This window comes from Malania oleifera, chromosome 2 (assembly GCF_029873635.1).
Source record: "Malania oleifera isolate guangnan ecotype guangnan chromosome 2, ASM2987363v1, whole genome shotgun sequence".
NCBI lineage: Eukaryota > Viridiplantae > Streptophyta > Magnoliopsida > Santalales > Ximeniaceae > Malania > Malania oleifera.
In genome coordinates, this window is record NC_080418.1 from 136,098,294 (window position 1) to 136,125,832 (window position 27,539).

The 27,539-nt window shown below is 35.0% G+C and overlaps 1 protein-coding gene across 1 annotated transcript in view; it reads right to left on the reverse strand.

The window, feature by feature from the left end:
* The window catches only part of LOC131149885 (rhodanese-like/PpiC domain-containing protein 12, chloroplastic), a 48,676-nt gene extending 35,985 nt beyond the window's left edge, over window positions 1-12,691 (reverse strand). Inside the window, exons 1-5 of the mRNA XM_058100676.1 lie at window positions 12,282-12,691; window positions 8,785-8,901; window positions 8,466-8,557; window positions 1,005-1,105; window positions 781-891 (exon numbers count right to left, since the gene is read on the reverse strand). Coding sequence (XP_057956659.1) covers window positions 781-891; window positions 1,005-1,105; window positions 8,466-8,557; window positions 8,785-8,901; window positions 12,282-12,516 — 656 coding nt within the window. The 5' untranslated portion in view covers window positions 12,517-12,691. The remainder of the gene's footprint in view (window positions 1-780; window positions 892-1,004; window positions 1,106-8,465; window positions 8,558-8,784; window positions 8,902-12,281) is intronic.
* Between the last annotated feature and the right edge of the window lie 14,848 nt (window positions 12,692-27,539).

Here is a 27,539-nt window from a genome sequence, read left to right on the forward strand (position 1 = left end):
CTGCACATGAAACAGAAAGAAAAAAATTCAACAAAAACTACCTTCCATCTAAGATTAGTAAAACGATCTCCAAAGAGTAATAATCTTTCCAAACATACAAAGAAAAATTATGGCAAGATTACTTTTTCTTGGAAAATATCTTCATCTCTAATCGAATAAGGATTATAAGATTTTGTAATAACTAGGAAAATTCGCAAAATCAACAATAATAAATTTTAGTAGAGAAAGGAGACTCTTGCTGGAATAGAATTATACATTGTCTTTATGTGCTTTGTTTGATCCACGTGTGAATTATTTGCAGTATTACACTATTACGCGGTTTAGATAATTTGCAAATTATAAATTACTCAATTAAAATAATAAGACTTTCTGTGTAGTAAATCATATGGAGTAATGTTCGATAATTTAACAGAAAATTCATGATAATTTGACATGTGAATTTTGTTACAAGCAACATGAGTAAATAAACATGCCAAAATTAGCTGCTTTTCATTCATGAAACCAAAGGCACAACTGGTTGAGGGCAGAGAGAGTACATCCTTGCTACTTCTTCAAAATATTTCACTAATTCCTAAATCCAAAAAATTTTAAGGTTGCCAAATTATTTATATATACCGTTAAGGCTTCATATACATTGTTGGCCCACAACCTAACAGCTTAAGCTTTTAGACAAAATGGTATTCTAACATATACCTAGCTTGTTACTACATCAAGCTAGGTAAGTGAAAAAAAAAAAATACATCTGAAAGTTTCTCTGGAAAATGGAATATGAGAACATACACTTCTTCAGGTTCTCGAACATCAATCAACTGAGCCTCTTTTGAAAAACTGTGGTCTTGCATTTTTGCATGTAGCTCAGTAGTCTGAATGTCTTGAAGTAATGATTCTTCTCTTGTAGCATAAAGTGAAATAACATAGATGTACAAGTACATGGAAAATGTAAGTCAACACCAGCAATAATTTATCCAGTGGGATTTCTTTCTAGTTAGGACTCGGGAGCATACCTCTCAGATAAAACTTGCAGCAAATGCCAACCAAATTTAGTTTTGCATCTTACAACTTTGTTTAAGGGTGCACTAAATGCAGCCTCCTCAAACTCAGATACCTGGGTTAATTCACCATGGAAGTTCTAAAGTCAAATTAACAAGTAAAAATTTAGTCGGAATGCAAATACTGTAAATTTTAAAGGAGTGATATTGACACAAATTTAAGTTAAAAAACAAAGGAAGCAAACATTAGAGAATTCGTGTATGCAAGGCCTGGAAAACTTCTTTTGGACAACATTATATTGCAAGCATGACTAGAAATCTTCGAAGGTAATAAACGTAGAACCAGTCAATAAGGGAAGTAGTGAAAGAAAATTGAAGAAATAAAGAATCTTAGGAAAAGGGAAATGGATAAATAGAAGAAAGTTTGGGAATCAACAACAGAAATATATGATTTACTAATGACCAAAAAATAGGAGCAATAAAGTAATCAAAAGTATCTTCAGCCTAGAATCCATGCGTTAAATCCTCTGTAGCCTGTAATAGAATCTAACTGGAGCACTGGCATCTGCTCAATAAAATGAATCATCAATTACAGGCAATCCTTGAAATACCAGCATCAATTCATCATGTACTATAGGCCCACCTGCTTGATCAGCTGCACTCACACCAACTTAGACCCCTTGGAGCATATAGAAAATTATAAACAACTAGTGTTAAACCACACTTTAATTTAACTAGTGAATTACCGTTCATAACATAACATCCATTTGCCACCAACTGGTTCATGAATCTATAGTTAGTTTATAAAAATACCTAGTTTCATTGTAAGGCCCATATTTGCCGCTTCTTTTTTCTTCGTTTTTTCTGGTTTAAGGAATAAACCAGTATTGTTTGATTACCACTTTAAAGCTTAAGCTATTAAGTTGCTGGCCAACACTGTATATCAAGCTTTAACAGTCCCCCTCACATGCAGCCCAATTACACGTGGAGAGATAAACAGTGATAAATAACATCCATTACAAGCAATAATATAAGTTTTAGCCACAGGAAATAAACGGAGGCAACAAAATGATGAAGGACAGCATCATGGAATTACAGCCAACACATAATTTTGGGGTGGGGGGGGGGGGGGGAGAAAGAGAGAGAGGAGGGGGGAGAACAGGAAGGAAGAAGAAGAAAGAAGGAAAATCAATTCAAATCCTCTTCAATTCAAATTCATTCAAAAAACTAACTCTTACATGGCTAGCCTATTACAAGATATTACACATATGCCCCTAAGGATAGATGAAATTTCAAAAGAACCCTGAAATACACAAACATTACAAACCCATCCCTAAATACACATAATCCTACAACTAATTAAACTAAACACATATAATAAACCAATTAATTAAACATAAAAATCCTTGTCCAATTTTTTCCATTAATCCCCAACAAGAGTCTACCCATCGTCTGGTTTCTTGTCTTATATCGCAAGACTAGAACCCAAGACCTCCTAGCAACCATATCTCTAATACCATGTTAGATTACCACTTCCACCTAAAAGCTTAAGTTGTTAGGTTGTAGGCCAACAATGCATATCAAGCTTTAACAAGTATCAACAATTATTAAATTACCTTTGGTATTTTAGGCTTGAGAATTCAGGACCTTAATACAAGTTGGCCACAGTTGATGGCCTTTTTCCAAGTTTGACCCGAATTGCAAATCAATCTCCATATTGGCCTTGTAAAGAAGCGATAGTTGCTAATTACAAAATCCCTAATTTCTAAATATTTGAGTAGAATATGATCACCTAGTCATTTACACATCTCAAATTGCAGCTAACTCATCCTGGAAACAGGACAAACCATGTGAGTGTTAAGTTTGAACTCTTCAGTGAAAATATTAGCACTGCAAAGGAATACTTGATGAAGTTTGAGCAGATAACAAGAGTTTAAGACTTGGATAATGATCTTAAACTCAATTAGTTTTCCAAATCACTATAAAATGAGGGGTATAACTCAAACATCAATCTCAAGCCCAGATTTGAAGTTTTTCCTGGCTCAAGAAAAGTAACTGTGGTTAACATAGCAAGGAAGCACCAAGAGTCCAAAGAAGACCTCATGATTTACAAAATCATCTTTAAGAATGCAAATTAAATTGTCAAGGGATTCCATTAATGGTAAATAGATGGTGGAAGTTCATAGCCAAGGAATTCTTAACAAATATAGAGCTCACCTTGAAAATTTCCCCTTAAGTCTTGCTTCCCTAATAAACAACAACAACAAAACCAAGCCTTAGTCCCACTAAGTGGGGTCAGCTATATGAATCCTTTTCCGCCAATTTATGCGATCATGGACCATTTCTTTTGATGGATTCAAGGATATTAAATCCTTACTCACTGTCTTCTCCCAAGTTATTTTAGGTCTACCCTACCCCTTCTACTGCCCCCCACAGTAACTAAGTCACTCTTCCTCACAGGTGCACTATAAGGCTTACGTTGCAAGTGTCCATACCATCTGAGTCGTCCCTCCCTTATCTTATCTTCTATATGAGCTACACCTAACTTACCACAAATATGTTCATTCCTTAATTTATCTTTCAATGTTATACCACTCATCCATCTAAGCATCCTCATCTCGGCAACTTTTACTTTTTGGATATTATGTTTCATCGTCGCCCAACATTCCGATCCATATAGCATAGCTGGTCTTATAGTTGTCCTATAAAACTTCCCTTTCAATTTTAAGGGTATTCTACGATCACATAGCACACTTGAAGCACTTCTCCATTTTACCCAACCTGCTTTAACTCTATGCATTACATCATCTTCAATTTCTCCTTCAGCTTGCATAATAGATCCAACGTATCGAAATCTACAAGTGCTATTTATTTCTTCATCATCAAGTTTAACTTTGTCTCCAATATTCCTCCTATCATTACTAAAATTACATTTCATATATTCTGTTTTATTTCTACTTATCCTAAAGCCTCTAGATTCCAAAACTTCTCTCCATAATTCTAACTCAGCCTCTACTCCATCCCTAGTTTCGTCAATTAATACAATATCATCTGCAAACAACATACACCATGGAACCTCCTTTTGAATACTCTTAGTCAATTGGTCCATCACAAAAGCAAAAAGATAAGGACTCAAAGCAGATCCTTGATGCACACCTATGGTAATTGGAAATTCTCTAGTTTCTCCATCTATAGTCCTTACACTAGTCATTACTCCATCATATATATCCTTAATGACATTGGTATACCTACAACATATACCCTTTTTTTCTAAAACCCACCATAGAACTTCCCTAGGTATCCTATCATATGTTTTCTCAAGGTCAATAAATATCATATGCAAGGCCCTCTTCTTTTCCCTAAACTTTTCCATTAATCTTCTTAAAAGATAAATAGCTTCTGTGGTAGATCTCACAGGCATAAAACCAAATTGATTTTCTGAGATCTTCGTTTCTAACCTTAATCTTTGTTCAATAACTCTTTCCCATAGTTTCATTGTATGACTCATAAGTTTAATTCCACGATAGTTATTACAATTTTGAATATCTCCTTTATTTTTATATATAAGTATTAAAGTGCTTTTCCTCCATTCATCTGGCATTTTCTTAATTTTTACAATTGTATTAAATAAATTAGTTAACAATATAATTTTGTTATCACCCACGCATTTCCAAACTTCAATTGGGATGTTATCCGGTCCCATAGCTTTCCCATTTTTCATCTTTTTTAATACAAACTTAACTTCGTTAACTCTAATTTTGCGAATAAATCTTATATTTTTAGTCTTTTCCCCATTTGACAACTCTAAGTTTAAGCCTTCTATTTGGTTTTCGTTAAACAACTTACTAAAGTAACTTCGCCATCTTTCTTTAATATCTTCGTCCTTAACCAAGACAATATCATCCTCACTTTTTATGCATTTTACATTTCCTATGTCCTTGCTCTTCCTCTCTCTAGCTTTAGCAAGTTTAAATATATCTCTTTCTCCTTCTTTTGTACCTAATCTATCATACAAACTATTAAATGATCTATATTTAGCTTCACTAACGGCCAATTTTGCATCTTTTCTTGCCTCCTTATATTTTTCAAAGTTATCTCTATTTCTACATTTTTGCCACGTTTTATACCAAATTCTTTTTGTCTTTACGATTTTTTGTACATCTTTATCCCACCACCAACTTTCTTTACTATTCGAGAATCTTCCCCTTGATTCACCTAAAATCTATTTTGCTATCTTTTTAATAGAACTAGCTAATCTATTCCAAAGAGTATTTGTATCTATCCCATCCTCTAAGGTCCAATCCCCATATTGATCATTTTATCTTTAAATTTTATTATATTTTCTCCTTTTAGGTTCCACCATCTAGTTCTCCTACACTGGTTTATTTTATCCTTTTTCTTCCATTTTTTAATACATATATCTAACACTAAGACTCTATGTTGTGTGGTTAGGCTTTCACCCGGAATAACTTCACAATCCTTGCATGATAAACGATCTACCCTCCTAGTTAAAAAAAATCTATTTGACTTCTATTTTGTCCACTTTTAAAGGTTATTAAGTGTTCTTCTCTCTTCTTAAAACAAGTATTCATTATACTAAAATCATATGACATAGCAAAGTCTAAGATCATCTCCCCATACTCATTTTTGTCTCCATATCCATATCCTCTATGTATCCTTTCATAATTTTTATTATCTCTTCCAACGTGTCCATTCAGATCTCCTCCTATAAATATTTTCTCAGTCCCTGGTATGCCTTGTATAATACTATCCATATCTTCCCAAAATTGTCTCTTAAGATTTTCTGCTAAGCCAACTTGAGGAGCATAAGCACTAATGATATTTATTATCTCTTGTCCTAATACCATTTTGATTTTTACAATTCTATCCCTTACTCTAGTTACATCTACAATGCTATCTTTTAAGTTTTTGTCTATAATAATGCCTACTCCATTCTTATGTTTTTCTTTTCCAGTGTACCAAAGTTTAAATCCTGATTTATCAATTTCTCTAACTTTCTCCCCCACCCACTTAGTTTCTTGAAGGCAAATTATATTAATTCTTCTTCTAATCATTGTATCCACAATTTCCATGTTTTTACCTGTAAGTGTCCTTATATTCCAAGTTGCTAATCTAATTCTAGTTTCCTGAACTAACGTCTTTACCTGACCACGTCCAGAATGATGCAGGAACCCTCGCATATTTGACACCGTACCCGGGCGCCGACACGGCGCGTTGCTTAGGAGCGACGACCTAGCCCACCCTCGCCCACTTTTTGCTACACCCGGGTGGTTCAAGTGCAACGCGTCGCTCATAGGGGACGCCCCAGCAAATATTCGGCAAGGATCATAGTAATATGACAAATTTTACGCTCGCTGTCAGCTACCTAACGCAACCCTCCTCCTTAACCCGGGCTTAGGACCGGTCATGTGTGAAAAAATTAGGACATTAAGTGCATCACAGGCGGAGTTCTTGCTTCCCTAATGGAAGTGCAAAAAGAACCAGCAACTCAATCATAAAGACTAAATGGGAAGTCGCTCACATTCATAATAGAGAAATATCACCATTTTTTTGTGACCGGGAGCATCGGCTGGCACGGACTTTCAGTACTCAAGCAAGCTGACCAAAACTGGGGCGGAGGGTCCCACCTATATCCTCCCCTTCCCCAGGCAAGCAGACGGGATTCGAACCACAGCAACAATGAAAGGGATCTCCTGCCTTGCCACCGGGGCAGCCCACATGGGGCCAGAAATATCACCCATTACTACATATGAGGAATGGATAGCTAAAAGGTCTGAACCCAACCACAATGAGTGGGATTCTCCCCCATTATTCATCCAAAATAACAAAGAGAAATCAAGCTTAACACCAGACAGAAACAAATGACTCTGAGATCTTTTCAAGTTCTTTTGCCTTATGAATGTTCCTCTGATATGCACAAAAAATAAATAACCTAAATACATACAGATACAAGCTCAAGAGGATCTAAAGTGAATAACTTAGGGCCTGTCCAGTTGCGAAAAACAGTTTTCATTCCATTTTAATTTTAAAAAATATGAAAAAGTTAGCTAATTTTCATTTTTACAACATTTGTATGAAATAAATAAACAACAATAAAAAATTCTAACACTATTTGTTCATGGAAATAATTTTATTTTTCATTTCTAATTTTTCATTACAAAAATGCCACCTTATTTTCCAATTTTCCAAATCTACATAGAAAAGTTGGAAACATCTTTTCAGTATTTTTCAAGATTTCTAACTCTAATTTTGTGAGCTCTCTAAAATGAACCCAAAAAAAATGAAGAGAAAAAGCCAATTTATGCCACAATAAAAACTTGTACAGTTTGGAATCTGTTGGTTTATGTTTTTTTCCATTTCTGTTTCAAATACGTTAGAACCTTACTATAGGAATCATGTTCGGCAACATCCTTTTTGGTTACCAAAATATTAAAAATATGTTTATAAAAACTTACAACTAGATTTCTGATTTCCTTTTAAAGGAAACAAACCATATGCAGCACAGCACATATCAAAGTACAGAAGCAAGAAAAACACAAATCAAGACAAGCATCCTCAATGTCTTTTGCTCATAGACTGGCATCAGACAAGAAATCAAGGATTGAAAAGGCACCACACCCATTGAAAATCCTAGGTACTCTGAACACACACACACACACACACACATGCACAAATGAAGCATATCCAAACAAAAGAAAACAGCTTCACTGGATAATGAAGTATCGTAATCTAACCCAAAATGTTTGCCCAAGAAGCATATCTAGAGTACCTTTGTTAAATTCTAACTACATTTGATTTTCTTTTTCGATATGCAACTGAAACGGCATCCCCGGATGACGAAGTATCATAATCTAACCCAAAATTTCTGCAAAAGTAAGCATATCTAGAGTACCTTTGTTAAATTCTAACTACATTTGATTTTCTTTTTTGATCGATAACTGGGGATATGGATAGCGTGGTTTGAAACCTGCCCAAATGCAGGGTGGGGTAAGCCCTTACCACTGAGCCTTTCCTCGTCCTAACTAAATATGAATTTTGAATCCATTGAACTCGCCACTGTATCAATAATTCCAAATACGACCATATGCTACGCCTCAGAGGCTTACACAACTATAATCTTTATTACTTCCTAATTGTATATGCAGCCTAGAAAGCATCTGAAGTGGAGGATCAGTAATCTTTGTGAGTAATAAGTCATAAAAACAAGTCTGTCCACCCCAAAAAAATAAAAAGCAAGTGACACAAAAACAATGTGCAGTGGCTTGTATAATCTGATAATTGAACCCTGAAAAAAAAAAAAAAATAAACTCACATATTTCAGGCATAGAAACTAAAGAAATAGTTTTATTATGTTTGATTAACTAATGAAAGTGATGCTTCATGATTTGAAGAGTCTAGAATTAACACTAGAACTTCAAAAAGCATTACCAGAAAAAGAAAGTTATCAGATCATACCATTTGCCCCTTCTTCACCCAACCAAGCATTCCTCCCTCTCCTTTGGAAGGGCAAGTTGAGTATTCTACAGCCAGGTCACTCAGATCCACCCCTAAATGTAATATGTAACAGTACAACATCAATGATAAGCATTGAGAAAAAAAAAAAAAAAATTAGCATTAATCTAAAATCAATACATCATTGAACATCAAAATAAAAAAATCTTGAATTGAAATGCTCAAATATTCAGCTCAGTTCTTTCATCCAACCATAGTTTATCAAATCGTATAAGAATATACACATTATTCTATATGCATCACAAAAGCAATGGAAGCCAACCCTCAGATGTCTTCTTTTGAAGCTCTAAAAGAAGCTTAAGGTCATCTTCTTTAACAAGCAAGTGTTGCACCAATATCTCTCTACCACCTCCAGCACTGCTCCCCACGCAAAATGAAGCTGAAAGAGAATAACAAAAATGGAATTTCACTGATAAAGCAGATTTAAGTAAAGGAAAAAGGTCCAAAATTGAATCGTATGAATATTTTATGTTCTTATGAATATTCTCACGTTCTTATAGTCATTTTCTTACCAATAGCAATGGAAGTGAAAATGCGATGCATAATGCCTTGAAGACCTGATTTACTTTTACAATGAGGTGTGCAGTTACCAAAACAAATTCCAATCATTTATTAAATCTCCTAACCAAACCTTTTAAAAAGTGTGCCTAACTCTATCATTGAGATATGAAGAATAAAAGTGCTCAAGAATAAAATTTTTAACACTCTCTACCCACGCACATGTGCAGACACACACACATGAGTTCAATTATTAAGTTTACATCTCTCAATAACTATGTGGTCCATATTTGAACAATCTCATTGTTCAATTAGTTGTACCAAATGTGCTCGTCATCCTTGCCAAAAATTTATATTGATTAAATCATCAAATACTGCTACCTTTTACTATTGATTAAATCATTGAATAACAGCTTGGATCTATAATGCAAGTGGAGGGAGAGACTAAAGGAGATGTAGTACATAGAATTAAAGCAGCCTGGGTAAAATGGAGGAATGCTTCAAGTGTGATGCGCAATCGCAAAATATGACTAAAACTAAAATGAAAGTTTCATAGGAAAGCTATAAGACCATCTATGCTATATGGATCAAAATGTTGGGCAACAAAGAAACAACATATTCAAAAAGTAAAAGTGGCTTAAATGTGCATGCTAAGGTGGATGAATGGTGTAACATTAAAGGATAAATTAAGGAACGAACATGTTTGCAATAAGCTAGGCATAGCACCCGTAGAAGATAAGATAAGGGAGGGGTGGCTTAGATAGTTTGGGCATTTAAAACATAGGCCAAGTAATGCACCAGAGGGAGTGAACAAATTGCTGTTAATCCCACTAGAGCGGGAGTGGCAGACCTCAAATAACCTAGAATGAGGTGCTGAGAGAAGATTTAATAGCCCTTGAGTTAGCAGAAGAAAATGCCCTTGATTGAGTGGATTGGCAGAAAAGGATTAATATAGACAACCCCACTTAGTGGGACTTGAGCCTTGTTACTATTATTGTTGTTGTATATCATTTTCCATAGATAAGTATTAATTAAAATGCTAATTTGAAGCAGTGCTTGGATTAGATAGTTCACAATCTCCGATTATCTTGACATTTGACACACAAGACAATAGGAAGATGATGTCATGGTCCAGCAGTGAGATCATCAAAAAGTGAACGATGTAGAAAGTTACTGAGAAGCATAAACATAGAAAGTTTTGCATTAGGTCTAGATGAATCCTTCCTCATATGTGTGTGTGCAGTCATTCAAGTTACAACTTATCACTATTCCTTCTAATCTAATTCACAAATGTTCAACTTTATAGCTATCATATCAGTATTATATACTAAGCAGTTGGTTACTTTTTCTCATTACGAAAATATCAAAACATCTTCCCCATCCGCGTATAAATATTAAATACTATAGCCACAGTTCTTTTAAAAAAGCCAAGGCCCCTATTGGACTTCAGCTGAATACATATGCCTTACCATGGCATTACTCTACAACCAAGTTAAAAGGGCCCCTTTTTTTAATTAAATTTCTGAAGCAGTAAACCTATTCACTCTATTAAAAACGAAGGACTGCTGTGTCATACAAGATTGACCTTTTCTATTGATTCCTATTGACTGGATCCAGAAAAATTATAAAATAGAAGGGATGAACAGGAAAAGAAATATTTATTGCTTCTACCACCTGGTTTTCTGAAGAGAATGAATCTTCTAATCAAAGGATCAGAAGAAAATTGGTCTAGATCTCCTATTAAATCATCATGAAAAGATTACAAAGACATCTCACTGGAAAGTGTAACTCATACCATTGGATTTTGGTGTTTAAGCGAATTATAAAATTGGGGGAGAATAGGTAAAATAAATAACCATAAAAAAACTTAAGGGATAAAGTCTATCAAAATTAAGGATGAGAACATAAAATCACAAAAGAATGCAATTGGATATTGTCGAGAATTCCACTTGTGAGTTTGTCCCACATTGGAAAAAGTGAGTGGATGATAGGTGCTTATATACATGGTTGGGCCCAAAACTCAATAGGCTTAAACTTTTGAGTCAAGTTGGTGTTCACTCATGTGTATCAAGCCCACTCATGGGCTCCTCCAGTCCTAAGAAGTCATATCAGAGCCAACAGTTCGGTTCATAACTCTGGGTGAGCGACATCGTAAAAGTCGAGACGTGAAACTAATTCTCTTAACGTGCTAACAGTTGGAGGACCAAGGGTGTGACCGAGACCAATAAGGATCATCTAAGCTGGGGATAGATCCGAATAGGGTCAAGACGTGGGAGGTAGTATTGATTTAGAGGCACATGGAATGCAATCCAAGGTACGTAAGGTGCCAGTGATAAGGCCCACTTGAGCAATTGTTGGGAAATTGGGCTTACTCCCATAAGAGAGATGGTTTCCGTTCAAGGAGGAGTAGTTGGAACTCACAAGTGAGGAAAAGATTGTTGAGAATTCCACTTATGAGTTTGTCCCACATTGAAAAAAGTGAGTGGATGATAGGTACTTATATATATGGTTAGGCTCAAGACCCAATAGGCTTAAACTTTTACGTCAAGTTGGTGTTCACCCATGTGTATGAAGCCCACCCATGGGCTCCTCTAGTCCTAACAAATATTAGGTGTAGTACCGACACAAAAGCTCTATGAAACAAGATGACTAATCATATTGTACAGCAAGAGAAGTTATAGGTGAATGAAAATGTATTTTTGGCCAAGAGAGCTGGTGATGGGATGAGAATGCCCAAGAGCAGTAAAAAGCAAGGGTGGTATTAGACATGGCCACAGATAGGGAAACTTAAAAAAATATAAAAGGCAAGGAAAGGTGCAAAAATGACAAACGCATAATTGGGGGTCGTCTGTTTGTTCTTAACAATGAAAATTGGGTAGTAATACGTAAACAAACACCATTTTTGGTGCATAACCCAACAACCCCATTTGGAATTTCTCAAAGGACTACCATTCATATCAAACTTTATTCTAGAGATACCCAAAAAAGATACCACAAAGTGGAATAAACAAAATCCTTTATGGTCTGTTTGGTTGCTCGTACTTAGATTTTCATTATCTGGGCCTAGATAGAACTACTATCTGGCTTGATAGGACTACATTTTTCTTTCTTCCTCTCAACATCCTTTGGGAATCAAAACAACATATAAAACACAAATTTTAATTTTTTTTCTTCTCTTTTCTTCTCTTGATTTTCTCAGCAAAAAAACAAACAATTATATGAAAGTGAATGAAAATAGCGGATTTTACGAGGAGTTCCTACCTCGTCCTCTGGTACATGGATGACCCACCACGGTTGGAACCCGCTTCAAGCTAAGAGAATGAAGATAAGGTGAAGTGTGTGAGAGGGTACTGGGCAGGAACCTATGCAACAGAGCAGATGCGAAGAATCTGTGGCGGAATGGAGGCGAAGATTGGTTGAAGATGGGAACTAGTGAAAGTCTAAGAGCACCGAGAGCAGAGGATGCAGTTGGTGGGAAATGAGAAGCTCTCAACATTGCTTTGGTTTGAATTCAGCTTTGGGATGTCAAGAGATGGAGGCAGTGTGCAGAGATTTTTTTTATAAAAAAAAAACTGAGGCATTGCGATAAAGAAAATGGTAATGGATCTTAAAAATGGTAATGCTTAATATGAATTAAATGCCAATAAAGAAAACATATCTTTCATAGCAATCAATAATCCATAAAGATGGTTATATTTACTAATTGGGGCCTTACTTGTCTATTTACCCTATCAAACTATAATTTTTTTTTTCAAACTATAGGGTTATGTTTCGGAGAAAATAAAATAGTTGCAATATAATAGTAGCTTTTTCTAGCGTCACTAAGTTAGTTGCAACCCTTATAAAAGACTAACGAAAATTTCAATAGTATAAGTAATAATTATTCTTTTTGTGTTATTTCATCAAACATGTAATAAGAAAATGACTACACATTCTCATAGAAAAATTTAAGAATAACTATTTCTTGTATATTTCTTATTATAAATTCATGAAAATTTTATAGTGTTATTTTTTTTGCGGTATCAATTATAATTTTTTGTATAACTAATTTATTCCTCAAAATGGATGAAAATTAAGTTCGTAAAATAACAACTCCTCGGAATAACATGGATGTAGTGAGAAATTTATAAATAAAGGACATTATTATTCCTTGTATATTTTTTATTATTTCATCAAATATGTAATAAGATAAAAAAATATTCACGTGTTGAAAATTTACGAATAATTATTCCTCATTTATTCTTTGTTATGCACTTATAGGAAGTTTCATTTTGTTGTTTGATCTATGGAAACAACATAATTTTTTATGCAACTAAACTATCATAACTAATACATTCATAATAATAGGTTTTACACGAATCAAACATAATATTCCAATTCACCATGGCTGACACAGTTTTAACTTATACAAGCCTAAGACAATGAATTAATTGGATAAACTTGTTTTGCTTCGATCCAAATAAAGGAGAAACTATTAGGTAAAACCTAAACCCGCATAATTTCATTGTGTTAAAAAAAAACAATTATGACTACTTAATTTAGTTAAAACACATGCACGAAGCTATGTTAATTTCAATTTATAAACCCGATATACTAAATGTCTTCTCCAAACTATTACCTATATCAATCGAGATAGGATTTTTATTTTTTTGTAAACTATCCAATGAGAAAGCATTTTCCACACAAGAATTTGATAGTTTACACAAAAATATATATTATTATCAGAAAGCAAATAACAATGCAAAGAGTAAATAAGGAATCCCTACTTTCAAAATTCATCAATGAATATTATTCCTTTTTCATTACATGTTAGATGGAAAACTATAAACTTATCTACAAGTAACTTTCTTCTAAACTATTGTATTCATATATAATTTTTATTATATTTAATCATGTCATGTAAATAGTTATTTTAATAGTTAAATGTAATCTTAGGGGTCTTTTAGTGTCATTGTCAAAAATTAGATAAATAAAAATCAGAAACCAAAATCAAAAACTAAAAATAAAAAATTAAAAACTAGAAATCAGCAATCTGTTTGATTAGTATTTATAAAATTAATACAAATTGAAATATAATTATAAAATGTTCATTTTCATCTTTAAATCAAATAACATTATAAAAATATGATTAAAATAATAAAATTACAAATAATATACATTAAAAAATTACAATAAGAAAGATAAAATTTGCTATAATTATTTTGCTTAATTGTTCTACTTTCAATTTTTACTTTGCAATTAAAATTTTATTAAATATGAAAATTGAAAATAAGCAAAAGCATTTTGTAATTGGCTTTATTCATATTTTTTTAAAATGTATGTATATTTCTATTTTAATTATATTTAAATTAATATGCTCATTTAATTTTGATTTTAATTTAAAAGTGTATAAAATGAATAATTCTATTTTTGGATATTATTATTATTATTATTTTGGCAAACGACTGAAATTCGGCAATAGAAACAAAAAACTAATAACATAAACAAGTGTGTTTTTAATTATTTATTCACTGTGGATAAATAAAAATTGAAAATAGAAAATACCAACAATACCAAATAGACCATTAGTCTTTTATTGTAATTTTTTTGGTTAATTCAAATAAATAATAAACATTGACATAATATTGGCAACAAAAAAAAATGTTACTAATCACAACTACTTGTTTATCTTTTTATTGTTTTTGCAACACTTTTTTTTTTTTTTTTAAGAAGGGCGGTACCTCCATTTATTTGTTGATAACCTCTCACTTTTGGCGGAGGAATACCATGGTTACAAGACAATCAATGAGAGATAACAAAAGACAAACGTTAAAAATCTCCCAAAGAACAACACCAACATCCAGCCAAAACCGGGTTACAAGTCCAAACAAAACAAAACAAATCATGACCTACAAAACAAATCTCATACAACATAACAAAACAAAAGAAGAACAGCAAAAAGCATGAGCAAAAACCAAAAAAAATCAGCTAAACATACCTCATATAAGTCATACCCATCTTCTCCAATTTATACAAACCATTGCTAACTTTAGGGAGTTGACTACTATTTGTAAACAAACTATTCCTCCCCATAGCACCTTGTCGAGCCAAGGCATCTGCTACTTTGTTCGCTTCTCTATACGAATGATTTATTGAAAAATCCACTCCCTCCAATAAACCAATAAGCTGCTCCCAAAAATCCCACAAATACCACAATGAGCACTTCCTGACTCTAATCCAATTAACTACAATATTCGAATCACATTCAATATCAATACAGGTATGACCCAACTGTTTACAAATCTTTATTCCTTCAAACACAGCTCTCAATTCAGTTTCATTATTTGAACAATAACCAAAATATTTTGAAAAACCAAATATCAAAGAACCTGTATGGTCTCTAAGGATGCCACCACCACCACCAATGTAAGTGTTTTTGCAACACTTACATTGGTCCCTATTACTAAAAAAAAAAATCGTAAATTCAAAAGGATAGATAGCATGTCACGCCCCGAACCCGGAAATGGGTCCCAGGGTGTGATTTAGTAACCTAACATGTTCTTGTATCATAAAATCGTCCATGATACTATACAATGTAAGGGTCCGACCCCGTAGGGTTCACGTATACCCTATACACAATCATATACACCATATACGCAGCAGAATAAATCAACCTATACATTCATACACCATACAAGAGTCTATACAAAATAGGATCTAGTTCCCCAAAAACACATAACAAACCCTGGGTGTCTACATAACCCAAAATGACAACCCGTCAAAGGACCAGTACTTACACAAGTACTTCTATACTGTTAACCAACCACTACGCTCTTGAACCACTAAGACACTAGTGTTGGCTACTCAAAGGACCTGAAAAACATTTGTATGATAGGGGTGAGACACCTCTCAGCAAGGGAGAAACAGGTTATATCAGTGTGTGGATATATGAGTGTTATTTCAATAGAAAACATATATTACACAAGACTTGTATTTTCACAAATACAGTTCCAGTATACATACAATACGAAAGCAATACGATCTAGTGTCGTCACACCCTTAGGCCTAAGTCGGACTGTCTGGTGGTATTTCACACTCTTCAGCAAAAGTCAGATGATTTGGTGGTATTTCACACCCTTCGGCAAAAGCCAGAGCACCCGATAACCTAGCATAGCATAAGCCCCCACAATGTTGAATCGGTGCAGGTCTGGTGTTCTCACACCCTTCAGTAAAAACTGGCCAATCTGGTGGTATTGCGCACCCTTCGGCAAAAGTCAGACATCAAAGTCTGCGGTCTTATTCCAACTCGATTCTATATCTCAGCCTACGGCCTTTTAATCCAACCCGCTTTGATATATCCCCATCGATATTATCTCGCCAAGGCGTTTTCACAAAACCTGGAACATTTTGAAACTCGCGTCCCTATATCTCATTTGAATAATTCACAGCCTACGGTAGCTAACCAGCATGCTTTACTACAAAATACATTATTCAAATTTACCATCTCATTCCACACTCATTTGGGTAAACAAACAATCCCATATCAGGGGTTCCAAAAATACAATTAAAAATAATCAAAGGCACGGTTATCTCTATATCACAATTCATACCAATATAAAGTTTTCCAACAAAAACGAAGATGATATCTGAAACCCCCAATTTTCCCAAAAACAGTCAACTGAAAATCCCGTAATTTCACTCGATAGATTTTCCCAAATAAGTAACCAAAACATTCGCAAAATCGTAAACTATAATTTTACCGATCCAAATTACAAAAACAACTGATATAAACTAAAACCCTTACCTTTCCCGAAAATCGAAACACGAACTTAATCGGTCCAAAACAATGACACGGGACCCCTAAAACCTAAAAATCGAAGAACAATACTTCAATATATTCACAACTACTATAGATCTGCTAAACCAAAAATGAAATCAGACTCTTACCTTGATTTTGGATCAAAACCCGAAAATCCTCGAAGCAAAATTTCAATCCACTATAAACGTAGAGATTCTCCTCGTGATCCACACGGTAACGTCAGATCATCGATTCAGGTAACATATAGCCCGAAACCCTAGAGAGAGAGAGAGAAAAAAAGAGGTTTTGAGTTTACTTAGCAATGAAGAAATGAATAGATATTTATGACTTGCTTGACCCGGCCAGCCTCATCGACGAGACGGCGTCCTCGTCAACGAGCATAAGAAGGGAGTTCATCGACAACGGAGTTGCCTCGTCGACGAGCCTGAGATTTCAGAATTTCCTAAAATCCCTCGGCATCCTCTCGTCGACGAACCTCTGAATTTTGTCGCCGAGCTGTATAAAGGACCTCGTTGACAAAAAAAGGAGTCTCGTCAATGAGCCTCGCTAGTTTTCCTTTTTTAATTTCCTTCTTCTTTTTTTATTTATTTAATTCAAAATTCTCGAGTCAAGTTCTTACATAGCATATTTAGAGATATAGTATAGTTTTTATTCCCTTGTTATTTTTTTAGACTTAATAGTTGAATGCATAAAACATGTTAGAGAAAATTCAAATATTCCAATTTTAAAATGATGTAAACCAAAAAAAAAAGTTCAAATCAAAATGTTGAACAAAATTAAATAAGAGAAAAAAATTTCCCAAATACATGTGTATATTTGTTTATACCATATCAAAATATTATTTAAAGTTTGATAAACATAAATTCTATACAATTTGTCGAATGGTGACTAAGTTATGAATGAACTTGTTATATTAACATTTGTTAGAGGTGTATGGATGAGGATAATGATAATCTTAAAATTCGTAAAAATCATTCGAAAAAAAAAGGATAATGGGGTAAAAAAAATAGATTATAAAGAGATAAAGATCGTTAGTTTTGGTGCAATCCCAAAAGGGGGGTAAATTGGAGATTACAAAATTTGTTCCCTAGGTTCAACTAATCCAGCAATAGTATTACACAACCTAGAGGCAGTCTAAATGTATATGAAATTTCACATATGATATATTAAACAATTTTTAGAACATGCACCACAACTTCAGTATTTCTCAACCAAAAAGTAATTTTTTGCCAATCAGATATGCAGTATATTCAATAGAAAATTTAAATCAAGCACAAAACAGAATATAATGCAGGAAATGTAAACTTGACACTGAATAAGATATCGAGGTTCGACCAATCCTGCCTACGTCCTCGCCTTGGCACACCCGCACAAGGATTACACTATAAGCTCACTTAACGGGTGGAGCAACACCTAATACAACCAGGTCAATTAGCACAGGGCTGACCTCAACCTTTATAAATTCTCCTTGTGGGGCGGAGAAGGCCCTAACAATCCTTACGGGCTGGATTACTACCCCCTCATGCCACGCCTGGAATACAACTGAATTACAATACAAACTGTGTACAATATAATGCTTCTCCGATAAGCAGATATGTACCAATACAAATCAATCAAATGCACATCAACTATAAAGGAAATGTAAGCTCAATGATGTGAATATTTGTGCAAACAACACTCAACAAGATGTGATCACTATAATGTTCAAGAGTGTTCTCGTAACAACCTACTTAACTTATCAATTAATAAAACATAATTAATAAAATAGTCAACCCGAACCCATGGGTAACAGCATCATACCTGACATAAACAGCGGAAACTTAAGCAGCATTAAAAATAAATTACATCCATCAAACCATTAATTACATAATACCAGAGTCTACTACATTCCAAAAATACAGTATTTGTATACAATCTCCAAAACATCAAAATAAACCTAGGATCTTACAACAAAAATCTCCTGATCCTAGATCAAAGTTTACCCTTCTAGTAGGGAAGCTCAACTCACTCAGCGCCGGCCTTGACCCGTTGGTCTTTCCGAGTTTCCTGAAAAATCATTTAATATTGGGGTGAAACACCTCTATGTAAGGGTAGATAAACTAAAATCAGTTGTGTGGCAACATGAATATTTAATGTTGTACTAAATATACCATACACTTCATATTTCATAAAATAGTAATCATAACATGGTTAGATAAACATATAATATTATATCTCCGTATAATCATACTGTTTGTGTATTATCTAATATAATCTATAATACTGAAAACTACCTAGGATATATAGCTAGCCGATGTCATGTATTACCCCCCATGACGGGTGGTGCAGCCCGAAGGCGGGACCTGACAATGGCTGGCCGACCACTGCAGAGTCAAAAATGTCTATAAGTACGATGGGCCCGCCACACCTTGGTCTGGACTACCAGGTGAACGTCTACAACTCTACACTGAAAGCCACATCGACTATCCATCTCCCACCCCCTTGTGGGGTGGTTAGCACAAGTCTGAACATAATATATGATCTGTATAGCTACGGTACCGTGCTCCTGTAACTGAACTAAACTATCATCCGGATTCTGCTAACATATAGTACATGAACATATACTGTTTATCATAAATCAAATCATAGCATTTCTGAATCCTGTATTAACATAACAATTACGACCTTGCGTCGAAAATATGAATAAATGCGGCCTTGCGCCAAATAAAATGAGTAATTGCGGCCTTGCGCTGACTATCAATAACGGCCTTGCGCCGAACATATCATATATTCTGAAATCATAATTTGTTGTGTTTGTCATGTTATTCCTGAAAATATTTATAAACATGCTTTATTTTGTAAATATAATTCAACATGGTATAACATATATATAAAATAACATTCATGCCACACGAATTTAATGAAATCATATATTCTGTTCTGAAATCACATTTCCTGTATAGTTATAGTATTTTCTCAAACGTACATTTTCTCAATTATACTCATATATGAACACATGCTTTGTGAAAATTATTCTACTAATAAATAATAGAAATTTTAATGGAAAATAACTGCTTTAGTTTACCCTCTTACCTAACTACTGAGAAAGCCCCTAAAACCTTGGTCTAACACCCGTAGGGTTTCCTGACCAACACCCTAAAAACGACAACCCCCATAACCAAACATCAATATTTCTCCATGAATATCATTTCCTACAACTACGGTAAGACCAAATTTGGCATAAAAAGTCTTACCTCAACTCAGGGATGAATTTCAACTCGTTTCCACCAATGATCCGCTCCGAAAGATTTGGAGAGAACTTCCCCAGGAGCATCGTGCTGGCCTCAGATCATCGATTCGGCGAACGACGAAGCCAAAATCGAAGAGAGAGGAGAGAGAAACCGTAGGGAGGAGAGAGAGAGAGAGAGAGAGAGAGAGAGAATTTTTGCCGATTTCTGCGTAAAATCTAAGTTTTTCACTATTTATACTAGGGGCTTCGTCGACGAGCCACGTCATCTCGTCGACGAAGTCAAGAGAAAATTCGTCGACGAACTCTCCTCTTCGCCGACGAAATTCAGAGACCCCAAAATTATCCTCTCAGTATTTCTTCGTCGACGAAGCGCACCTTTGTCGACAAGGCCTACATATGACGTCGTCGACGAACGCGAAAAGCCTGCTATCCCCCTTTATTTTCCATTTTTTCCCACTCTCTTAATTATTATTTAAATACTATTATTCTTCGGGTCATTACAGTTCTAAACAAGTTATACCTTTGAAACAAGTTACATCAAATCTCAATAACAAATCAGGGTTTCAAAGATGCTAATCAGATAATCAAACTGTGACGCCCCGAAACCCGCCAAGTGGAGCCCGGGTGCCACGTGTTCCAATCACCTGCATCTGATACCATAATTAACATGCACGCAGCGGCACATAAATAAATAACTCAAATAAATAGCAGAGTTCTATATAACAACCCAAAAACGAATACTACAACATCCAAATATCCGTATCCACAACCAGCATTTAAAACATAACCCGGTACAAATATATATATCCGTATATATATCAGTATCTCACAATACCCCAAAAAGAAACGACCAAAAATAATCCCAGCCTAAGCCTTCAAACCCAGTCTCCAGAAGAACCTGAAAAATTGTTAATCCACTAGGGTGAGACACTTCTCAGTAAGGGTGGAATAAATTATAACAGTGTGTGACAACTGAGTTTTAATATTTATATTTCAAAATAAACTACTTCTCACATAATATCAATAACAACTGAGAAAATGTACCATTAATAACATCCCCAACATCTAATATCATACACACATCCAATATGCACAAGCACATAATTTTTATGCAGGCGAAAGTCCCCAGGGATAGGGAAGATTACCCGTCCATGCAAGTAGCTTCCCTCTACTCTAGTACCTAAAAACTACCTACCAGAGCACTCACCTTACTCAGTAAGCCCTCGGGTGAATTATTACCTCACCGCCAGTACACACATCTTTATTATTTTAAAGGCGAAGGTTTCCGAGGATCGGGATGTCTACCCGCCCATACAAGTAGCATCCCTTTGCACTGATACCAAGAAACTACTTAGCAGAGCACTCGCCTTTCTCAGCAAGCCCCCGGTGGTATGTTTACCTCACTGCATGCACACACACGCATTCACAATATGCTATACCATTATTTTTATGCTATAATTAATTTCACATGCGCACAACACATCCACACAAGAATCACGCAACTTATACTTTGTCTTCCAATGTCCTCAGTTGTGGCCCACATAGGCACCTACGTACTTCTTATCTACACATGGCCCACACAGGCACCACAACCCATGGCGCCATTATCCACACAGAATATAACGTGGCCCACACAGGCACCACTCCAGCTTCCGCGACATGTGGCCCACACAGGCACCACTATTCACCAGTATCCAATCCCCATGACCTATCTGTCATACATCAGTAGAACAAGCTCCTCGACCTGCCAATGTCCTACCCCATATAAATGACAATATGACAAGCTTCTCAACCTGCCAACGTCATATCATGATTTACATCTAGGCAATATAACAACCTCCTCATGCCAATGTTATATTGAGATGCATACGAATAACCACACTAGTTAGTTCACACAGATGCATCAATGCATTTCCACACAGGAATCCAATAGACCAATGCATTTCCCACACAGTATCCCAACAGATCAATACATTTCTACACAGGAGTCAAACATAACAACTCATTTATCATGTCATAATCATTTCAAACACCCCCACATGCAAACCCAAATACCACAGTAATTCATACTCAATTTATTAGGAAAAGTTGTTCCCATGTCACACGAATTTAATATCATATGCAATTATCCCAAATATAAATCTTAAACAATATCATCATTTTCTAGTAATTAGGCTATTATGAAAATCATATAGATAAATAATAAATTTCATATGTTCATAAATAACTGGTTCACCTTAATAAAATACTGATATAATTTTATTTCCCCTTACTTGATTCCCTGAACCATGCCTGTAGGGCTCCCAAAATTATACCCGTGGCACTCACCCGAACCCTGATTCAATCAAATCAACCCCAATAAAATATTATTTTAACATTTCCTAATTTATAATAATTGAATACCAATGAATTTCTAAATAACCCATTTATCCTAGTTTTGGGGCTATTTCCAGAACGACCCCACGAGAAATTCGCTTTACTAGATTTGTAGAGAATCATCCCTAAATTCTCATGGTGGTGTCTGATTGCCCATTTGGCTTAAAATTTAGGAAAAATTGAGACAAGAATGAGAATTTGGCTCACCTCAGGAGATATGCCCACGTTACTCCTACGATAAATCCACTTCGGTAGATATGTCAGTGGCGGAGAATGGAGTTCGGTGGTATTCTCGAATTTTCAATTGGGCGAGAATCCGCCACTAAATCGTAGAGAGAAGAGGAGTGAAGAGCGAGAGAAAATTTTTTTTTTCTTTGTTTCTTTCCCTTCCTTTGTTCTGCGACATGTGAAGGAGTTTTTTTTTTTTTTTTTTTTCACCTTCTATTCTCTTCCTGCTTCTCCAGGAAACTTAAACACCAAGTTTTCCTCTTTTTTTTTTTCTTTCCTTTATCCATTAACTTTCCTTTATCCTTTAAACTTTACTTTATTATATACTTATATATACATATGTACTTATATATACTTATATATATACCCAAAATCCTTAAATGTCTTAATTTAATTAATTTTCTTAATAATAATTAATTATAATTTTTTTTAATTAATATTTTTTTTTGGTCGTTACACAAACTATCTCAAAAGATTTCCTTCAATGAAATGAGCACAAGAGTAGTTTGAAAAATATTGTAGTTTGTAAAAAATATTTTGCACAACAAAATCAAGTTATAGGAATCTTGCAATGACAATGCAAAGATCCTTAAGCTTGTGAGTTTATCCCAACACAAGTTTTATTATATTAAAATCTATGGGATAAACTTAACTAAACTCCCTTAAAATCAATATCAATAATCAACCAAAGCAATGGGAGTATTTGCAATTTCTAATAAGCACTAGCACAATCAAAGGAACTCTCACAATGCTAAAATGTATCAAGGGAATGAAGAAATGAAAGTATTTGGAAAAAATAGGATTTTGAAAATAGAGAGGATTTTTGCTAATGATTTTTGCTAATCTCCACTTAATCCTTACAAATGAAGTTATATTTTTAGGAAAATGCAAAAATATAACCGTTTATGACATGTAGGGTATTATTAGGAATGTTTTAAAACACATTAGAAAAATTAACCCTGTTTAAAGCATTTTAATCTCAATAAATATTTTGCAACCCTAGAAGTTTCGGGTGGCTGAACTTTAGTTCCGTCGCCCGAATAGACTTAGCTCAAAAAGGCATTTAAAAAGGTTTGGTTGCCCGAGTCTAGGTTCGATTGGCTGAACAAAAGTCAGAAACTTTTTGTCCATGGTTCGAGTGCCCGAAGCTAAGTTCAATTAACCGAATTAGCAAGTTTAGTTGCCCGAGGCCTTTTTGAACGTGAAGGTTCGGGTGCCCGAGTTGGTGAAAAGTGCTCTGACACTTGTTCGGACGCCTGTGAATGGTAGGTTCACTTCTGGTTCGGTCGCTCGAAGCCAGGTCAAACCGCTGACTTCCCAGCAGTTCGGTCGCCCGACCTCTCACAAATATTGTCTATTCTATTCAATTTCATTACAAGTTGATCCCCTGATTGTGAATGTGAATGGGGATTGTTTGTACATATGTGTAGGGACCTAAGGTCTTTTCTAAGGCCGTTTTGAGATAGTTCCAAAATTTCGGCATCGATCGACCGAAGGTTGACCAAAGGGTTCCCTAGGTCTTTTGGCTCCCTATGGTCAAACTATGGTCTTGTTGAACTTACAATTACCTACATGCATGACATGCAGAGATTATTACAGACCGATATAGATTATTATAGACCAAATTTAAAACATAAATGCATTTACAATAAGAATCTTCTTCTTCTTCTTCTTCTTCTTTCTTCTTCTCTTCAGATTCTTCATGGAGTATGCCAGGAGTATGATCTTTAAGTCTTTCAGGCTTCCAACAATCATTTCTCATGTGTGTGTACTGAATTAATGACCTGTTCAAGTACTAGACACACACATTAGTAATATGCAGTTTGTGTAACAACTCGAACAATAATGGAATTTAAATAATAAGAGGAGGGGAAATGGAAACAGTAACAGAAGGAGGAAGTCAACGAAGTGTTCGTCGACGACATTGCATTTTGGAAGGAAAAACCAAAGGGAGTCATCAGGGCTTCGTCGACAAATACAAGGGATTCGTCGACGAGGGCTTTAGAAATTTCATCGACGAAGAAATACCGAGAGAGTTGGAACCAGCTGAATTTCGTCGACGAGGACCGAATTTCATCAACGAAATTATTGAAGGATTCGTCGACAAATGACGTGGCTCATCAACGAATCTAGTTCTATAAATATGAAAAATCTGAATTTTTAACTTAATCCTTAAGCAAACTCTCTCCTCTCTCTCTCCTCTTCGGTGTTCTCTCTCTCTCTCTCTCTCATCATTTTAGGGCCATATTTACACCGGATCGACAATCCGAAGTCACCATGACGCTCCTGGGGAAGTTCTCTCCAAATCTGTTGGAGTAGATCGTTGGGGAAAGCAAGTTGGAAATCATCCCTAAGTTGAGGTAAGGCTTTTGAAGCCAAATTTGGTCTTATGACAGTTATAAGAAATGATATACACGTAGAAATATGGAAGTTCAATACTGGAAGCTTTTAGTTTCAAGGTATTGATCAGGAAATCCTACGGGGGTTAGATTAGGATATTTAGGGGCTTTCTCAGTAGTCAGGTAAGGGAATAAACTAAAGAGTTACTTTCCATCCAAATTATTATTAATTATGAGTAAATCTATTTTCAGAAAAGCATATATTATATTTGTTTATTACAAATAAAATGTACGATTGGGAAAATACAGCTATGATGTTAAAATGTATATGTATGTTTGAGATGTCAGAAAATCGCGATTTTAGAATATAAAGTATGACTTTAAATAGCACATGTGTGGCATGAATATTATTTTACGTGAAATGTATTATGACATGAAAAATTTTACGAGCAAAGCATGTTTTCAGGTATAATGAAAAAATGAGTTATGTTGTGATGATTTTGACGAATATATGATCAATGATTTATTTTCAGAATGTTTATACCTGAAACGATTCTGCTGCAAGGCCATGTATTTATGATATCGACACGAGACCGTATTTATGTTATCGACACGAGGCTGTATTTATGTTATCAGCACGAGGCCATATTTATGTTATCGGCACGAGGCTGTATTTATGATATCGGAGCGAGGCCGTACTTATGTATGATTTGGGCACGAGGCCGTACTTATGAAATTATGAAAGATGCTATATTACCATGTACTATATGTTATCAGAACCTGGATGTTAGTTTAGTTCAGTTCAGGAGCTCGGTACCGTAGCTATATGTAGATCAGATATCTACGTTCAGATTAGTGCTAACCACCCCACGAGGGGGTGGGAGATGGATAGTCGATGTGGCTTTCAATAGAGTGTGGACGTCCATCTGGTAGTTCGGACTAGGGTGTGGCGGGCTCATCGTACTTATAGACATATTTGACTCAGTAGTGGTCGGCCAGCCATTGTCGAGTCCCGCCTTCGGGCTGCACAACCCGTCATGGACGGTAATACATGACATTAGCTAGCTATTCATCCTAGGTATGTTTTCAGTATTACAATTATAACAGATGTTTTATGTATGTATGATTTATTAACAAATATGAAAATATATGATTATCCAGTACAATATGATGAATGTTTACAGAGTTATGAAATGTACTGTATATGTATAATTGCATTAAATGTTCATGTTGCCACACAGTTGTATTTATTTTATTTTCCCTTACTGAGATGTGTCTCACCCCCAACATTAATTAATTTTTCAGGAGACCCTGAGTAACGAGCGGATCGTAGCCGCCGTGGAGTCAGTGATATTACCCCGTTAGGAGGGTAAGATTTTGTACTAGGATCAGGAGTATTTTGTGTTTGATCCTAGAGTTATTTTGATATTTTGGGGGATGTATATAAATACAGTATCATGATGATTGTAGTACACTCTGGTATTATGCTTGATGGATGGATGATTTAAATTTTATGATTGCTGCTGCTTAAGTTTCCGCTGTGATTGACAGGTGTACCCGTTACCCATGGGTTCGGGTCGAATTTCCCATTTATCATGTTATATTTCTTATTAAGAAATTGGGGTCGTTACAGTTTGTCATAATCAAAATCAGGGATCAGACTCAAAAAGTCAACAAAGATAAAATAAAAAAAAACAAATAAAAAGAATAAATAACACTAGAGCCCAAATTTGTGCACAAACCATTGATGCCTTTAAATTATGTGTGTCTGTGTGTGTGTATACATATATATATCTCTATTATAAGTTTGTTTGTCTCTTTCTTTTTTCTCTCTCTTTCTTCACATTGTGTAATTGCGTTACCACATCCACAAAACACTACTTTTAATTTGCAGCTATATTTGGTTCGATTTAGTTTTTATTGGTTGGTTTGGCCTCATAATAGACCTTGATTATACCCACTAAAAACTAAAGAGGAACATGTTAATTTATACCTCATAATAGACCTTGATTATAGCCACTACTCCTAGTGGCTATTTGTATAGTGGTAGTATCTCTCTTGACCTTGACTCCTTGACAATGTCTTCTATTCTCTATTTTTCCTACCTAGTCTTACTTGTTCTCTAGTTTTCCTATCCAACTCGTGTCACATAGTAGGCTTGATATGTGTTTGTGGTGGGGTGAGTACAAAAAAAGAGATAGCAGTGCGTATACTAGTTAAAGTGAATGGAGTTATAAATTGTTGTATGGGAAAAACAAAAGAGAAAGAGGCCAAATCAAAAGTAAGTCCTCTGCAAATTATGGGTGTGTGAAATTTGTGTGGTAGAGAGTGGAAATGAGTTAATAAAGATGAAAATATGCGAAGACATATGTTGCTTGGAAGGTATTAGCAAAGAAAAACGGGCGAAAGAAATGATGAACCTTTTTTAGTCAATCGTAAGACACACTACAACTAGAGGTAACTCTTCTCACATACCATAACCCCTTTCTCACTCTCTTATGATTTATATTTGAAACTTTCAACTTAAAAGTTCAAAACTCTAATCACCA